At 38.8% G+C, this 16,743-nt stretch overlaps 1 protein-coding gene across 1 annotated transcript in view; it reads right to left on the minus strand.

Annotated features, from left to right (window-relative positions):
• Positions 1 to 269: 269 nt before the first annotated feature.
• Positions 270 to 16,743, minus strand: part of UNC79 (unc-79 homolog (C. elegans)) — a gene marked incomplete at both ends in the record, with an annotated part of 55,409 nt that continues 38,935 nt past the window's right edge. Inside the window, 7 exons of the mRNA XM_010157932.1 lie at positions 270 to 410; positions 2,168 to 2,270; positions 4,657 to 4,740; positions 6,671 to 6,787; positions 10,422 to 10,529; positions 12,851 to 14,050; positions 15,485 to 15,634. Of these exons, the coding sequence (XP_010156234.1) occupies positions 270 to 410; positions 2,168 to 2,270; positions 4,657 to 4,740; positions 6,671 to 6,787; positions 10,422 to 10,529; positions 12,851 to 14,050; positions 15,485 to 15,634 (1,903 nt within the window). The remainder of the gene's footprint in view (positions 411 to 2,167; positions 2,271 to 4,656; positions 4,741 to 6,670; positions 6,788 to 10,421; positions 10,530 to 12,850; positions 14,051 to 15,484; positions 15,635 to 16,743) is intronic.

Here is a 16,743-nt window from a genome sequence, read left to right on the forward strand (position 1 = left end):
GTGGGAAACGGTGTCAAAGGCTTTCTCCCACATCCTCTAAGCCAGTCACCTTGTCATAGAAGGAGATCAGGTTAGTCAAGCAAGACCTGCCTTTCACAAACCCATGCTGACTGGACCTGACCATCTGGTTGTCCTGTAGATGCTGTGTGATGGCCCTCAAGACGATCTGCTCCATAACCTTCCCCATCACCAACGTCAGACTGAGAGGCCTGTAGTTCCCCTGATCCTTCTTCTATCATATGAGATAGAGCAAAAAGTCCTGAATTTACCTTCCTACAGACTGCATGATGTCCAACAGCAGAGGAGCAGCCAAGTCTGGACTAAGGTGAATGAAGGTTGAGAGCACAACTATGGCCAGGCCCAATGTTTCTTCATCATATTCTTCAAGAATAGCCCCACAGTCATGGCACCTGCAAAGAACAGTTTTAAAAACTGATGTTAACAAATTTAAAACAAAGTGTTACTATATATACATGCATGTATAATTACATCGTTTTAAAGTACTATGATTTAGTACATTCTATTCAAAATTTATTTAGAAAAATAATGTAATTGTGATCTTTCTGTAATTAATAACAGTCCATCCACAATAATAAAGCTTCTCACTAGCTACACCGGTTGCTTCTTCACTGACAAACGAAAGAGGGCCACAGGGCTGGCCTTGTTTTGGGTCCTTCGTTGGCAACTAATTGTTAGATAATTCCCTCACTCTATATTGGACTGCTTCAGTTTGTGCTATCCAAGGGAAATCTGCAGTGGTGAAGACAAGCCCTCAGCAATGTGAACACCAGCTAGTTAGTGCGACTTGGGCTCAGGCAAAGGCTCAAGTCCCTGGCACTCTTCTATTTAGCAGCATAGACACAATGACACTCATCTTAAAAGATGGAACAATTTCACATTGTCCTTCCTGTCAGTCATGAATTATAAATAACAAATTATAAAATTAGGAAACAATGATCCGATTGGTTCCCACAGCAGTTATAGCTATTAAGAAAGAAATGAAAGGACCTCTCAGGGGCACAGAACCTTAGATTTCAGAGAAGTCTGCTTTCCCAGGGCAGTTTTGCTGCTGAGTCACTTATCCTTTCTGAAATGCTCAGAGACAACTGATGAAGTTCTGAAAGGGCTCCGTAATGTCTATTTATAAAGGGGATGTCAGAGAGATGAGACAGGCTTTCACAATCTATGAAAAAGGCAAACCAATGTGGGAAATTGGCTTATCTCAGACCAGTAGGAAAGCTTGCTTAATTGGATCAAACAGCTGTTAATGACTCCAAGAAATTGTAATATTTTAACTTGATGGAATTGTACAGGCAATTTTCTTGCCTTTGTTACTCAGCAGAAAGAAAATACGCCAACATAGTCATGAAAGTCAAGCTCAGCTGGTCTGTATGTTAACAGATGGTGCTACGGCTTTGGTGAAATGGCTAGAGGAAATGCCAAAGATAAATCCAACTTTTGGGATGCTTCACTTTGTCACACAGTAACATCCACTTTCAGTTACACCCTGCACAATGGCTCTGTCTTTCTCCAGTGATGTTCCTGGCATGTCTGTCTACTGGACTGAGTGCAGAAGCACAAGCAAGAGCTTACAGTTTCTCTTCCCAGTTTTTGACCAAATCAATGCATGGCTCCCTGCTGACTGCTTTACTTCTCCATTAAATGAGCACACTTATGTTTAACCCTTCCTTCAGAGGCATTTTAACCAACCAATTAAGGTTTGCAAAAGCTTTCAGGATCAGTATCAGCATTAAAATGCTATATGTTGGTAACTACTGATGTGTTATCGTGTAATCTATTTCAGCAGAAACCCAAAGGAATGTTTTAAGAAGAGGCTTCTTTTTTTCTAAGGCAAAAGTGGTTTCTGATGGATCACATGGAACCCTTGATTTAAAATAGGATGTAAAGTGCTTCGCCTGCCCTCTGTGCACATGCAATAGCCTGAGTCATCATTTGACCTGTGCAAACTCACACAGGTCCTACTGAATTAATAGCACATTTTGCTGGCAGTGTATACAAAATATTTACCTTGGGGTAAAAAAAATAATTAACAAGCTTTGCATAGACATAAATGATGGAATAGAGTTTATATTTCCATAAAGTAGATCTATACTTTACGTATTTGAAGTTCAACTAGTTCTTTGAAGGGAACAGGAAAAGAACTTACTTGTCAGTCATCACAGTGGGCTGGTCATCAGCAAATTCTTCTGGTGCAGGTACAAACATACTGACAATACTGGGTGCTGACAGCAAGCTAGATTTTGTGGCACCTTAAGGCAATTGGGGGAAGGAGGGGAATAAAAAAGGGAAGAAAATCACTAAACATAAATCCAAACTACTTAAAGAGCAGAATCCTAAAGAACCACCACAATGGTTTTACTGTGCATAGGAATAAGAAACAAAGTGTGTCTACAAAAGGATATATAGCACATTCTTTGATTCTGACAGATTGTTCCAATTACCTAGAACTGTCAATTTAAAAAAAAAATTAATAAAAACATCCTTAGAAGACGACAACAAAGAAAAAAATTTCCAGGAAGGTGGATGCGATTGTATCTACTAATTTTTAGGGAGAGAGGATGATTCTACAGGTGCTATAAGACTGGACACCAGAAGATTTGCAGTCTTTCTGCGTACTTCTGGGGAATTGCCTTCCCTTAGTTCTCAGTGACATGAAGAAAGAAATAAGTTCTTATGTCTCAACACCAGGTCATCAATCTGTTTACACCATCCCTAACAGAGGTGTAGGAGAGAAATCAGGAAAGGACAGCTAGAAGAAATAATTTATAAGGAGTTGGGAAGCATTGAGAATATTGCAGGGCTGGTGATTAGAAATACTTTCTGTTGAAAGTGTTCACAAACACCTTTATTCTCTGAAGCAGAGTTGTTCAGCTGGGGGCATAGCCACCGTAATCATGCCAACACATGGGGTTCCCTTTGGCTTTGGCACTTCTTGTCCACCTAATAGCTGATGGATGCTTGTTTTAATAGGAAAAGCTATGTACAATGGAAGATACAAACTCTTGGCTTCTCTGAGTTTTGTCTTCCAGAATTACACCAATATAGGGCAGTCTGGCAATCTAACATCTCTCCAGTATGGTGGTTTTCCCTCCTTGGCCCCTTTGTTTTCATTACGCAGACTACAGCAATTGCAGAAAGAAGCGTACAGGGAGGCACCTCTGCAGCCAGTCTGGTGGCAAAACAACATCAATAATAATAATCAGACTAATTCAAGAGGCATCAGAACCTTGGATCAAAGCTACTGCGATGTACAAGCTATGTCATTCATCCAAGACGCCTTGTGATGACGATTTAAATATTATTAGCAGTTTTGTTCTCCAGGTCACTAACAGAGAGAGATTCAATTCTTATAGAAAAATATCACTTTTGGTTGCCACACATAGCAGACATGATAAAGATAGCCTTAGTCCTGCTCCCCTACAGTTCAGCTCCAACAATGAATCGAGGGAGCTGAGCTGATAGACACCATCATTATGTATATAAGCTGTCCCCAAGGGCATCTCATTCTAAAGACCAATCTATGAGAAGCTCATTTTGTGAACCAATTTTTAGAAGAGTTCCAATGCCATTTTGATGCCAATTCAGTCACAGATTACATAATCCATTATCAGCTTTCTTGGTAGTTGCTTCAATCTGCAGATTCAGATTCAATGTTAACATTAGCCAGTTTTGATAATATTTAACTATTTAACAGGAGGAAGTTTCTTCACTTAAGCTAGGTCCAGGTGGCATTTCTGATGAGATAACCCCAGTTACTGCAGAAAAAGCAAATTTAATATCAGTTCTCAGGAAAAAATAACCTAAGAAGCCCCCATAATTTCTGAACTCCGTATATGTGTAGTGATGAGGGCTTGTTTCACAACATAAGACAGGTTTCAAACAATTATTTTGCTAAATATGGCGGAAATATTATTTTACATACAGAGTTCAGTAATTTATAATTGCCCCCTGAGATTTTTTTGGGTATGAATTGACACTACTATAAGTCCAAAATGCTCTTTGGTAATGTGGGACACCATCCAGAATGCAAGTAATAGGAGTGGATTTTCACATATTTCTAGCTAGTTTTTTCTCCTCTTCACAAATGAATAAAGATCCCTCTACCATGACTTTGGAAGCTCCCTTGTCATATTCTCTAGCTGAAAGTCCCACTGCACAACACAAATGCTAAAATCTGTCATAATGCAGGTTGCAATGTGGGAATAAGACTTAACTGCTCAAAATAAAAATGTCCTCTCTCGTGCACTGAACAGTAGGAAAAAAACCATGATTTAGGCAAAAAAGGTAGGTTACTGGTGCATTGCAAGGCTGTAATGTAAGATAGTCTGGATGTGTTTCAGCTGTGAGGAAGCAGAGCTCGTAAAGAGATTCAATGGCACTCTGCATACAGAGTGTTTTATTTCCAGGTTGACAGCCAAAACAAGTACTAGCAGAAAACCAGTACTTCTTATCAGTTGTCCCTGTCTTGAATTAAATGTCATGTCTAATAATTTTTCAATACCCGACATTCTACAGGACAGTTAAGGACTTTAATACAGCTGAACAGTCCATAAAATTCAGCACCATTTGCTACTAACCAAAAACCTTCCTGGCAGTCTTAGCAGATATATCAGGTCAAATGGATGCTGAACTAACCTCTGATTCTTAGTGGTGGTCCCTCCAAGTCGGGGTTTAGGCAAACAGGGACATTGCAAAGCCGCTTTCCATGCTGTATCTGCTCTGTGAATAAATACAGAACTTCAGTCTCCAGAACTATGAATCCAGCATCTGTCACCAGCACCACAAGTCTTTACCAGTTAAAACAAGAGAAAGACAAATACAATAGGTATTGAAAAAAACAAAGAAAATAGTTAATTTTTTAAGCAGAGAGAGCGAAGTGGGGAGAGATGGAAGAAGTCCACAAAGAAAAAGGACACAGATAATTTAATACCAAAGAAGTCATTTTAGAAAACTAAGTGTCATCAAACAAGAAAAGATGTGCTAGCCATAAAGATTTAACAAGATAAGGAATATACAAGTCACAAAAAGAGAAAGACAGTATTTAGAAATCAGATATAGTTTGTGCTGACAGAGGCTAGACACAAAATGATTTTATTTTACAGATATCAAGCTCGGTAATAGAATAGTTTGAAATCAGAAATGAAAGAGACACATGATACCTACCAATGTAAAAAAAAAAGAAAACCATGCATGAACCAAGCACGCACCATATGCTTATGTGGGATAAGACTATTTGCTAGTTGTTATACCTGAGTATCACGACTCTTACAACTGTGGTGTGACATTGAAATGACAAATAGTCACACTGAGTATTTGTCCTGAAAAAAAACACAAACTGTTTTCTGTCCAAGTAACAATTTTACTTTGAAGATCGTGGTTGAAAAAGAGACTGAGAGATGCAAAGCTTTCTGGAAAAGAACATTTTACTTTGCATCTCCACGCTTGGAGGCCTTTCGCTGGAACAAATGTTGGACGGAAAAGTCAGATGTTGTGAAGAAAGCTAGTGGACTTGGAACAAGACTAACAAGATAGAGTTCATAAGTCATTCTCAGTATTGACTTGTTCATCTTGAACACAGGCTACGTACTTGCTGAATGAAAGCAATAACTTTTTCATCTCTAAACCCCTGCCTGAGAAACTAGGTGATACCAGCTAAGTCTCTTCAATAACTAAACTTACCTGCTGATAAGACAAAAACCCACATTTCTACCATTGACAAATTCTAACCTTTATGGTGTAAGGATCTCATGCTGAGCATACTACTCAGCAGACTGACTAGAATAGAAAAGATAATCTGAACTATATGGCATACCTTCGGCCATTCTTCAGCTACAAGATTTAGTTTGATGGAACCTGACACTGAAGACTGAATTAAGCAAAAAATTTAACTCAGCTGTCCAGAACTGGTGGTGAGACATTCATTTAGCATGCTAAATTCCATATAACATTTTAAGTATTCCTTTCTCTGGATGCATCTGGATCTGCTGATTAATTCCTAAGAAGGACAATTCCTTTATGATAAACCAGGATGAATTCACTGTTAAGTGACATCTGCTATGAATTTGATCATAATGAAATCTTCTATACAAGAAAAAAAAATCAAACAAAACAAACACATGAGTAATGAAGAATTTTGTGCTTAATTCAGTTTTCATTGCTTTGCATTCATCTTAATGGGAGAAAAAAACAGGTCAGTGAGTGAAGAGAAACTTCAGGTGTTCAGCGTGAGCTGGAAGAAAATTTCTCCAAAAAGAAATAAAACTGGCTGGTATAAGGCACAACTCCTTGGTGTATCAACACCACTGTAAACATACATGCAAATAGATGATTCCATGTACCAGGGATGAAAACCTATACCTAATGAAATCAACAGTGCTACTTCCATTTCATTCAATGAGGGCAGGAAATAATGCAAGTAGTATGCAAAATTGTGGGGACACCACTGTACCAGAGGGACTACCTCCCAAATATGTAAGTATTCTAATTCCCAGCAGGTGAGAATCTGGTACTCACTATAAAGTTTAACTTTAGATTTGTGACTGATTACTTATCTGCAAGGGTAGAACAGAAATACTCACTTTTTTAATGTGTTGATACAGAAAGTAATTGGTTTAGGAGACAGAAATAAAGAACAATAAATGCAGCTCACCAGTATCCCAAGTGCTGATATTGTGGGGAGCACTAGACTGGTGTTCCAGCTGCCTCTTCATTAGCTGGTTCATTGTCAGAGCTCCCAAAGAGCCTCTTTTCATTTGTCTGAACTGAGCTGCAAGTCAGAAATGCAAAAGGATTTCAGGGGCTCAGACAACAAGTAAACTACTCTTTTTTTTCCTGATCTCACAAGCCAGCATGAGATAAATACTGAAAGGACAATGGTGCCTTGCTCTAAGGATCTTGCTCAAGCCAATATGCCCTTTTCACACAACTACAAAGGGTACAATTCTGGCCCCAGTGACATCCATCTTATGTGATGTGGATTCAGGATCTCATCCGCTGTGCCAACTGTCAGTGCCTTTTTGACTCCAAATATCAAGAAAGCTCTTCAATATGTTTGGTGTCCATGAAGTGTAAGATACTCCCCCAAACTGTAAGATACTACCCCAAACTGTAAGATACTCCCCCAATATTCCCATGCTGTCAGGTGATACACATATACTTGAATCTCACTCACAAGGTACCGAGGAAGGAAACTCGGCCTCCTTCCAGCAAAGTAGGGAGGACTGCTCTGTCCATGCTCACCGTAGGAAAACTAATTCACTGACTGTGTACCACCAGTAACCTCCCTGGGTGACACAACCTGAACAGGCGTCCTAAACATCCACCACTCAGGTGTGCAACCCACACATTATTCTGAAGTGTGAAGCCAGCATGCCTTCACAGACGGGTCCCTTTTGTACCTCTACTGCCATTCTTCTCAAATGGAGCTACCACAAGCAACAAGCATTCAAATGATCCTCATCTGACTATTTAATACTTCTTTAAAGGGATATTACTGTTTCCTTTAAGAGATGTGTCTCACTAGATAATTCTCCCAAAAACAAACAAAAAAAAAAAAGTGGATTTGAAATTTAAGACTTTTTTGTCATATTTTCTCAGAATTTAAAAGGAAGAATAAACAGATCATATACAAAACTACTGACTTCCTCACTTTTTTCTCCAATCCTCAGAAAATTCAAATTGAGTGAGCATAATACACTTGCTTTGACAGTTGCGTCTGAGCAATATATTTGCACCACTGAAACCAAAAATCATTTTTCACAGTATGAAGACAGAGGTTTAAGGCTCTGCTTGAAGAAGGCATGTGAGACTGCTGACACTCATCTCCATGCAGGAAAGATTTTAGAAGGTTCCCTTATAAGTGCTTTCCTCAACAGGGCTTTAAAGAAAGAACAACAAAGCAAACTATTCTCCTAATGCTTTTTTTCATCTGTAACTACATTCAACATCATTTAAAAGAGGATTAACGTAATATCAGGCAGTTTCGTTCTAGAATTCCAAACAGTACCCAGCTAAGCTCTGAAATAAACCCAGCATATCACATTACTAACTGTGATGGAGAAGTACAGACACGGGACAAACCACAACTTTCAGAAACCTCTGAGGGGTTGAGTGCCATCTCCTAAACTTGCTCTACTCAGCTTCTATCTGAGAGTTTCAAATTCAGAGAAAGCAGAGCACTCTCTAACAAAACAAATACAAGCCTTGAGTAATAATAAACACAGTAACAACTTCAGTGGGAATCTGCACACTGAAATGGTTTTATTAGCTGAAGTATTTTAAGTCTTCCCTTATTTCCCTCATCCTTTCAATGTGTCAGAGTGCATTTAGACTCTATTTTTGGTCCAAGTTCAAACTTCTCCAGCATTGCTGCAAAGCAGTCCTTGTATAACTGAACTTCTGGAACTGAACAAGACCCAAGAGACCATTCCATGTTTCACTTTTAAAAGTTACATTGCAGCTCCCTTTCACAGCAAATTAGAAGAAAAATAGAATTTCCATCGTTTCCAGGGCAAAGATTTTAAATAGATGTTTTATCACTTTATCCAGCATAGAATTTCCTGATGAAAGAACACCAATTAACATTAGAATTGACAAGACTGCTTGGAGTGCAGATGACTGTCAAAATGTAGAAAATTATCTCTTTGAATTTTCTTAACAGCTTTGGCGATTGTAATTTAAAAAATTTCATGCATATTTCACATAATCAGGCTACTGTTGAGCAGGTTTGGATTTCCAGGGTTATTTACCTGATTTCTCAAGGACAGCCATGATCTTAAATCTTGGTAAGTTAAGAAAAAAATCTAAAAACACCCCAAAAAAAATACAGAGCTGGCAGCCTTTGAACAGTGCTGGAGCCAGGCTGATTGCTATGGACCAGCACATGACTAATGGCATAGGGAGTTTTCCTTGAGTATATCTTCCACAAGAAACCTAACAATCATGAGAAGATCAGTAACCATATAGTAGCTGGTGAGCCTTTTGTGTGTTAGCTAGTGAACTGGTCAATCATCCCTCCATTGCTGTGGAATTCTCTGCTCAGGAAGAGAAGTCCAAGGGCACAATCTCCCTGTCACAGTTAATGAGGTATGCTTTCCACAGCCAGGCACTGGCTGCACAAGTAATGTTATCTATTTGCATTAGAGAAGTGTCTCGTGCTCACAGTCCTGATCAGGGCTCATTATGCAAAGTACTGTAAAGACACGAGTAGAAGATCAAAAATACTTCAGTCTAAATGGATGAGAGACATAATGGACACATTCACATCCTTCTTTGCAGTTGAAAACTGAGGCACACTGAAAGAGGAAAGGAATGTAGGCTTAGTATTATATAAACTATTCCTAATTTCATATATTGGAATTTACAGGAACACCTAGCACTCAGTGAAACCAGACAGAATTTGACTGGCACCTCTTCAGCTGCTTTAGTAAGTGACATCTGTATCAGTGTGGCCAACAAATGTACTCTGACTACAAGATGCACATGACACAAGATGCTTATGGTAAAACTGGAGAGGAAACCTGTAATTTGAGTACTCATCTATCATGTCTAAAATAACATTTTCCTTTAATAGGCCAGACACTCCTTCCAATCAAATCATCAGATGCTGAATTTCAGAAATTAAAATGTAACTTTTCTACAGCAATCTGAAATTGCAGTTCAGCAAGACATTTGAGCTGATCTAGCAGCTCACTGGTATCAAAGCAGGTCACCATTTCCCCTCCCTTTTCTACTAGTCAGAGTCCTGCCCCATCAACCTTCGATGTGTTACTTAATGTTACCTAGATGAACGTGCCATTCGGGATTCTGTTAGTGTTCTGAGATGCCTCCACCTTCCAATGTTATCTACACCTGCTCTCTTAAGCCTTGTGTCAATGTCTACTTAAACCAACCCAGTTCACTTTCCATTGAAAGGGGTATGGGAGTCTCAGATGAATAGTCACTGCATTTCAGCGAGCAGCCACAGAAGTGGCATTTCGAGGCATTTTACAAGAATTCTAAGAGATTTTTTTCCTAAGGTACAGCAAGAAATGCACTGACGACCACAGTAACAGCCCTGTGGAGCTCTCATCTTCTGCTTCTGTGCACTGACAGTTGACAATGCTTTCTCTCACTAGAAAACAAACATTCAGCTTTAGTGAAATAATGCTTTCAGCTGCTACCTACTCTAATTCAAGAAAATCACATTCGTCAAATTTGCCATGTCACAACAGAAATACTTGCAGACGCTAAATGCTAAAATCCCACTGACCGTTAGAGATTTAACAGATCTAATGATATCCAACACAGCTGTACTTCAGCAGTCAGTGAAACTCAGGGGAAGGCACTTATCGTACATGATATGCATCTGACACGCAAATACACTTACTCAGACTGAGTCCTCAAACCAGAGGTAAACTTACTTGATATGGAAGAGTGACTACTTGTCTCCGGGACACCTGCTTCGAGGGTTGGTGCAGATGATGACTCTCTTGGCATTTCCAGTGTAGAAAGTCCTTTGGCAGCAGGATCTGCAAATGAAAATTGTGCTTAAACTCTCAGGATTTAGAATCAATAAATATTTTCCATCCGCTTTCTCCTTGGATGCCCTCTTCACATCTTTTCAGTCATCCATTCACCATCTGGCATTCCTAGCAGTTTTTAAATGATTCAGTTTGTGTGTCATATGAATTTTTTTAGAGGCACAGGGATCAGCTGATTAAAATCACTATTTAAAGGAGATTTTTACCTATGCTCTTTAGAGCTCAAACGAATAAATGCACATAGATTTTGATCCCACTCACAGAATGATTATCAGAACAACCAACACAGAAGTAAGAGAGGTACCACTGATGTAAAGCAAGTTTAAGTGACAGCTTAGCATCTTTTGAAAGCCTTCTCTCCAAAATGTTATGTTTTCTTTCAAAAGGCTGCTGATCTAGCAAGTTGATCCTAAAGATTCAGAGTTTAACATTCTATCATTAAAAAGAAAACTAAGCTATTAAAACTAATGTTTGAATTTTATGATAACTGATACTGTCAATATGAGAAGAATAAAGCAAAGAAATTTTCAAGTGTTGATGGCTGGTTTCAGCATATCCTATAAAATTGATCATATATCTGTGCTGTAAGAAGTCTCAGGTAGGAAACTGTAGCCCAGCATCATTCACTTGAAGAAACAACTCATGTGGATATTTAATTCAGAGATCAGTTGTATCAGAAGCCCTTCTAAAACAGATGGAAGTATAATAGGCTGACAAAGCTTGAACAAGACACTGAAATTATAATCAGCCCATTACGATGGCAATATTAAGCCTACTTAAATGAATTACAACACATATGTTTTCAAATAAACTAATCAATAAAGCTAAACAAAGCAAAACAGAACATAAGAGATACATTAAACTGCCCAAGTCATAAAATTACATAGTTATCTGAATTGCCTGTATCAATTTGTAGTGTAAATGAGCACTTAATGAGTCACTGTGAATGTTTTATGCTCCCCTTGGATGATATACGTAGATGCATGCAGCCAAAATGACCGTAATATATGCTATAATCTTAGGTTTCACACGGTGTTTCAGAACTGGGACAGCCCTTCCAAGCAGTTTCAGTGTTAGTTACTGCATGAAAACTGGCCCTTACTAATGGTTAAAAAAGTATTTGAATCTAATTGCACAATTCTTTGATGACCATTCTTCTCTAAGAACCTCTGTGAAAAGTTCAAAAGCACTCAGCTCTCTTGTTTTTACAAAGCTTCAGCGGTTCTTCAGCTTACTGGAACCATAAATGGGATGATAAGACTGAAACACAAAGGGGACAGCATAACTATGACCACACTGAACGATTTCTCCTTGTAAAAGTGGAATATCGTAAAAGGAAATTATACTATGGTTCCCTCTGAATCAATTAAGAAAGAAAGAATTGAGGTCAGGAATGCATAAATATTTCTCCTCACTTCATGGGCAACAAAGAACTGAGGCCTGAAGGATTCTTTCCTTTCTTAATTAATATGTTAATAAAAAGACTGGTAAGACACTAATAGCTGAAATAACCTGAAAAACCAGCTGTAGGAGAGGCAGCAGCATATAGCTTTCAAAACCGTTTAGACTCATCCAATTGGAACCTGAGGAAATAGCTAAAACACACTTTCTCTTCACCTGAAATACTTAGTAAGAAAACCCTGTATTGAAATGATCTGAAAAAAACTTGGGATACACAGAAATACTGTATGGCCTTCCTCATGCTCAAACTTTAAATCTTTAACAAACACAAGCCATGTAAATTTTGTGGATACCCAATATAAGGAAGCCTACAAAACGTTTTTATTGTATAAAACCAAAATGTGTGTAAATGCAAGCTGCGGTTAATTCTAAGTGCTCTTAGTTCTGAAGTCTGCAGCCTGCCCAGCTTTTACACTTTGTGAACCAGCTTGCTTTCCACCACCTTATGTTTGCAGAAGAAATAAAAGCCAAGTTCACTACACCCAAAAGAGAATCAGTGTTGCATGGACTAGATTACAAGAATAAAGGCACAGAAGTATGACAGTTCTTCTGACTGCCCACATAAGGAGGCCATGGAGTTTCACACCCTAACTTGGATATCAGAACCAGTATTTTTGTCACTGAGCTCCGCTTTCTTTTCAAATGGGCACTCACACACGCGCGACACCTGTTAGTGCATTCCTTGTGCGAAACAAAGGCCCGAAGGCATTCAGCTAGCTCAGACCACGTCGGATGGTAAACATACACATCGCTCCCCGTGCATACACACACCACTCCCTACGCTGGTGTGCTCCTAGAACCTTCAAGGCTCCTAGAAGCCTCTTGACTGGGTCAGTGATTGAGCTCACCTGCCTCCTTCTGCTCTCCCAGCTTGTCGAGGATGTTGAAGGAAATGTCCAGGTATTCCCTCTGAATAGCACTCACAGCAATCTTCCTCTGCTTCCTCTGGCGAGGAACAATCTGAATCTTAAATTCTGACTCCTCAGTCTCCTCCTCTTGTTTCTGCTCTGTGTTTTGTTCAGTGTCAGACTCTGTGTTGGTATCAAGTTTATCACCTTCTGTTTGGTTTTCGGAATCTTCAGGGACTTTAATAAGGACTGTCTTTACATTTGGGCTTGGCATTGCTCCACTAGGTCTGATTTCCTCCACGCTGAGCTCGGAGTTATCATCAAGGGACATTTCTGGAAGGGCAAATGACTTCTGCAGCAGGTCCCTTTTCTGTTTCAGTGTTAGTGTGTTCCCACAGGACACATCCTGAAGTTCCGGCTTAACTAACTCTGAAGAGTCCTTTTGATCTTTCGGGGAGGCGGAAAGGATATCCTCTATTCCTGACTTAGAACTGAAGTCTTTGGAGCAATCTTCAATGCTGAACTGGACCAGAGGAGTCGTGCTGAGACTGAGCGCAGAGACATTGATAGGAGTTGAGGGGGACGACACGGCAGTTTTGCCAGAGACCTCATCATTCAGCTGGTTTGTTGTTTCTTCCTCTTCATCGCTCTCCACTATTCTAAGGGGAGGAAGTGGTTCAAAGACTAAAGAGTCACTGTCTGAAGTGGAGAGTACAGAATGCTTTTCAGGACCCGAAGTTGAGTCAGAGGACAAATCTATCAGATCTAAATCTTCCTTGGGACCAGCAGGTTTAACTGGAGAGTCCACTTTCACTTCAAAGGTTTCCATGCAGTTTAACCTAACTTCTGGTATGACTGGTCTTCTTGTTTCCTGGAAACTCTCTGTACAAGGAAGATTTTCTTGTGCTTCTATATTTTCAGCTTTGGTAGAAGAATTCTGCCGAGATCGTCCATAATCACTCTGCCGGTGTATGGCGTAAGCAGCAGGGACAGGTGGTTTTTCTAAGTCACACCGGTCTATGCAGGACTTCCTGCGATGCTCATCTAATGAAAACAACAGGGAGTCTGCATTCCCTATATCAAGAGATTTTTGTTTTAGAGAGCGCAGTTTTTTTTTCTGAATGCTTTCTTCTCTCACACAGCGTAGAATACTGTCTTGTAAGGCCCCCGTCTCTCTATATTCAGCCAGCTCTATTTCACCTGATTAAAACAGAAAGAGCTAATACTACCTCAGTTGGAGACTTCTGGCAGATATCTTCATCATTATCCCACAATTCAAAACACAACCGGCATTTCAAATACAAAATTGTTAAAATTGTCTAAATTTTGTTTTAACCTCAGAGCCACATTACAGATTTTTACAATGAACAACAACAAAAAGCCCTACTGGTTGGATGATAGATTTTACCTGAATTCTATCCAAATTCTACTCATGCAGGACAGATTTATCTTGAAGACAGACTTTTTAACCTTATGCATTGAATTGAAGACAGCCCAGGCAAGTAATTTCTACAGACACTTGGAATGGCTACACGGAGTATGAGAGATGAAAGAAGAAATTACCTACGACTACAGCTCTGTGGACATCTTTTGGACATCAGTGTATATTACAGCACATCTACATGTTATTTACTGCAGCAAAGTGGGCTTAAAATGGATGCTTCTAATTCAAGGGTAGCAATAGCAGTGAGGATGTGGCAGCACAAGCCTGAGATCAGACAGGTGTTCAGAGAATTTCCCCCCCGTGATCCTAGGCCCCAGAGGAGTCTAGCAACTATCCCATCACATAGTTAGACCTCCCCATCCTAGGGAGGAGTAAAGTGAGCACAGTTATACCTGCTGGTACTACCACTGCATTGGTATTTTGTTATGTGAACACATTCACTGAGAACATTTTAGAAGGTTGTCACTGTTCTTATTAGGAAAGACAGATTTTCACACAAACCAAAATATTCCTGATCATTATTATCCCCATATTTCAAAATGTTCCACATATGAATCACCATGCAAAAAAAGCAGTGAGAAAAGTTGAAGTAGGTGTGTTCTCTAGTCAGAATCATCCCCCTCCCATGCAAACACCTGAAAGAAAAAAGGCAGGTGGGTGGCAGTGTAAATCTCTTTTGATTTTTTTTTTTTTTTAGGGTATTCACTGCAGAAACCTAAATCTGAAAAAAAAAAAGCCTGCCTACTTTTTGAAACCAGTAAATGACCCTTTTTACCAGTGGAAAACCATGATTTTGCAGCAGCAGCAGCAACAAATCAGCTTACCATAGAGACCCACCTCATTAAAAAAAAATCAATTTCTAGGAAAACATAAATTTGAGTAAAAACCTTCAGCCCAATGGTGGAAGAAAATTGCAACAAATCCTCTTAAACATTTTTACATTCAAAAGAGCTTAAAGTTTCTTAGAACAATTGCTGATTTTAGATATTTTTATTTTGGAGTGCCTACTTTGAGACTCCTGTAAGAGAATTCATTCGGGGAAATGAGGAGTACCTGCTCTCAAAAGTCAGACAGAGTCCTTGTATTCAAATTAGGCAGTGCAACAACCTCTACAAAGAAAGGTGGTAGCTTGAAACTAGAAGTAGGAAACTGTATTTCTGCATGAGTTTATACTGACAAAAAATTCATACTTCTCTGAGCATTCATCTCAACTGGTTGATATTTCACCATTTTGCTTCCACCAATTCTTTTCAGTCTTGCAAAGAAAGTTTGAGATTCTTTATTGCAAGGTCCAGTTGGTGTATCATGAATATCAGATTCATCAAAAACACTGTCTTCCTCTGCTGGAGAAAGAAAAAACTTTATTACTCTTAAGAGAGTGCAATTTCTTGAATGAAAAGCTGTCTATGTAACAAAACCTCAGCTGGTTCAATCAAACTTGAATTGGAAAATGAAGAATCATCTGAAGTTTGCAAGAAAATTTATATCCCAGGTATAACTTTGCCATTCTTGTTACATCTTGAATTAAGGTCAAAAAGGACAGAGATAAATGAAAAATGGGTTACAGTGCAACAAATTGTATCAATGCTTTTACCATTCTAAGCTGATCTTTCCTACTACTAATAATACAGATTCTTTAGATGGAAGAAATAGAATATATCCGGATGCTGACTGGAGTAAATAACTCCTATAGTGCTCAGTGAGAAACAGTAAATTGAAGAAGATAGAAATTAGTAGAACTGCAAGTACAGTAATAAACCAGCAAAATAGGAAAGTGAAAAAAGAAGAAATGGATAACCTTCAAAAACTGCTAATAGTAATAGAATAAGATCTAAGAGGCAGAATGTGTGGCATGAATTATGAAACGATTGATCCAAGTAGTGATACTAAAACATTATGTTCTAATTTGAGACCTGCTGGTTGAAAATGGCAAAGAGTAAGAAAGATCCAAATCTGTTTACCCATCAAAAAATAACCACATCACCTGTATGAAATAGCTACCAAAAAAAAAAAAAAAATTAAAAAAAAGCAAAAATATCTATCATGTCTAGTGATTCATCTCCAAGGGAGTAAGAAACCCTATTGGGACAATACAGAAAACAGACCACTCGAGAAACAAAAAAGTTTGCCTTTTTTATTCTAGCAAGCAAACATGGAGAGGAAATGCGTTTGGTGTCTAGGAATGAAAAGGCAAGTAATTCAAAAAGTTAGGACAGCCAAAACCTGAAAACTTAAACTGGACATTAGTATCTTTGCAGCTTTGAAACTGGAGGAAAGTTTCTACTACATGTGAAGCTATGGAACTGCCACCTAAAAGCATCAAGGATAAGATACCTAATTGATATGATGAATCCAGAAAAATCAAAGTTTATAGTAAGAATTTCTACAGGGACTGAGTTTAATAAGTTAGGAGCTCACTTTTAACGTCATGTCCTATGTGTGTCACTCT

Source organism: Eurypyga helias, unplaced genomic scaffold (genome assembly GCF_000690775.1).
Source record: "Eurypyga helias isolate BGI_N326 unplaced genomic scaffold, ASM69077v1 scaffold13678, whole genome shotgun sequence".
Classification (NCBI taxonomy): domain Eukaryota; kingdom Metazoa; phylum Chordata; class Aves; order Eurypygiformes; family Eurypygidae; genus Eurypyga; species Eurypyga helias.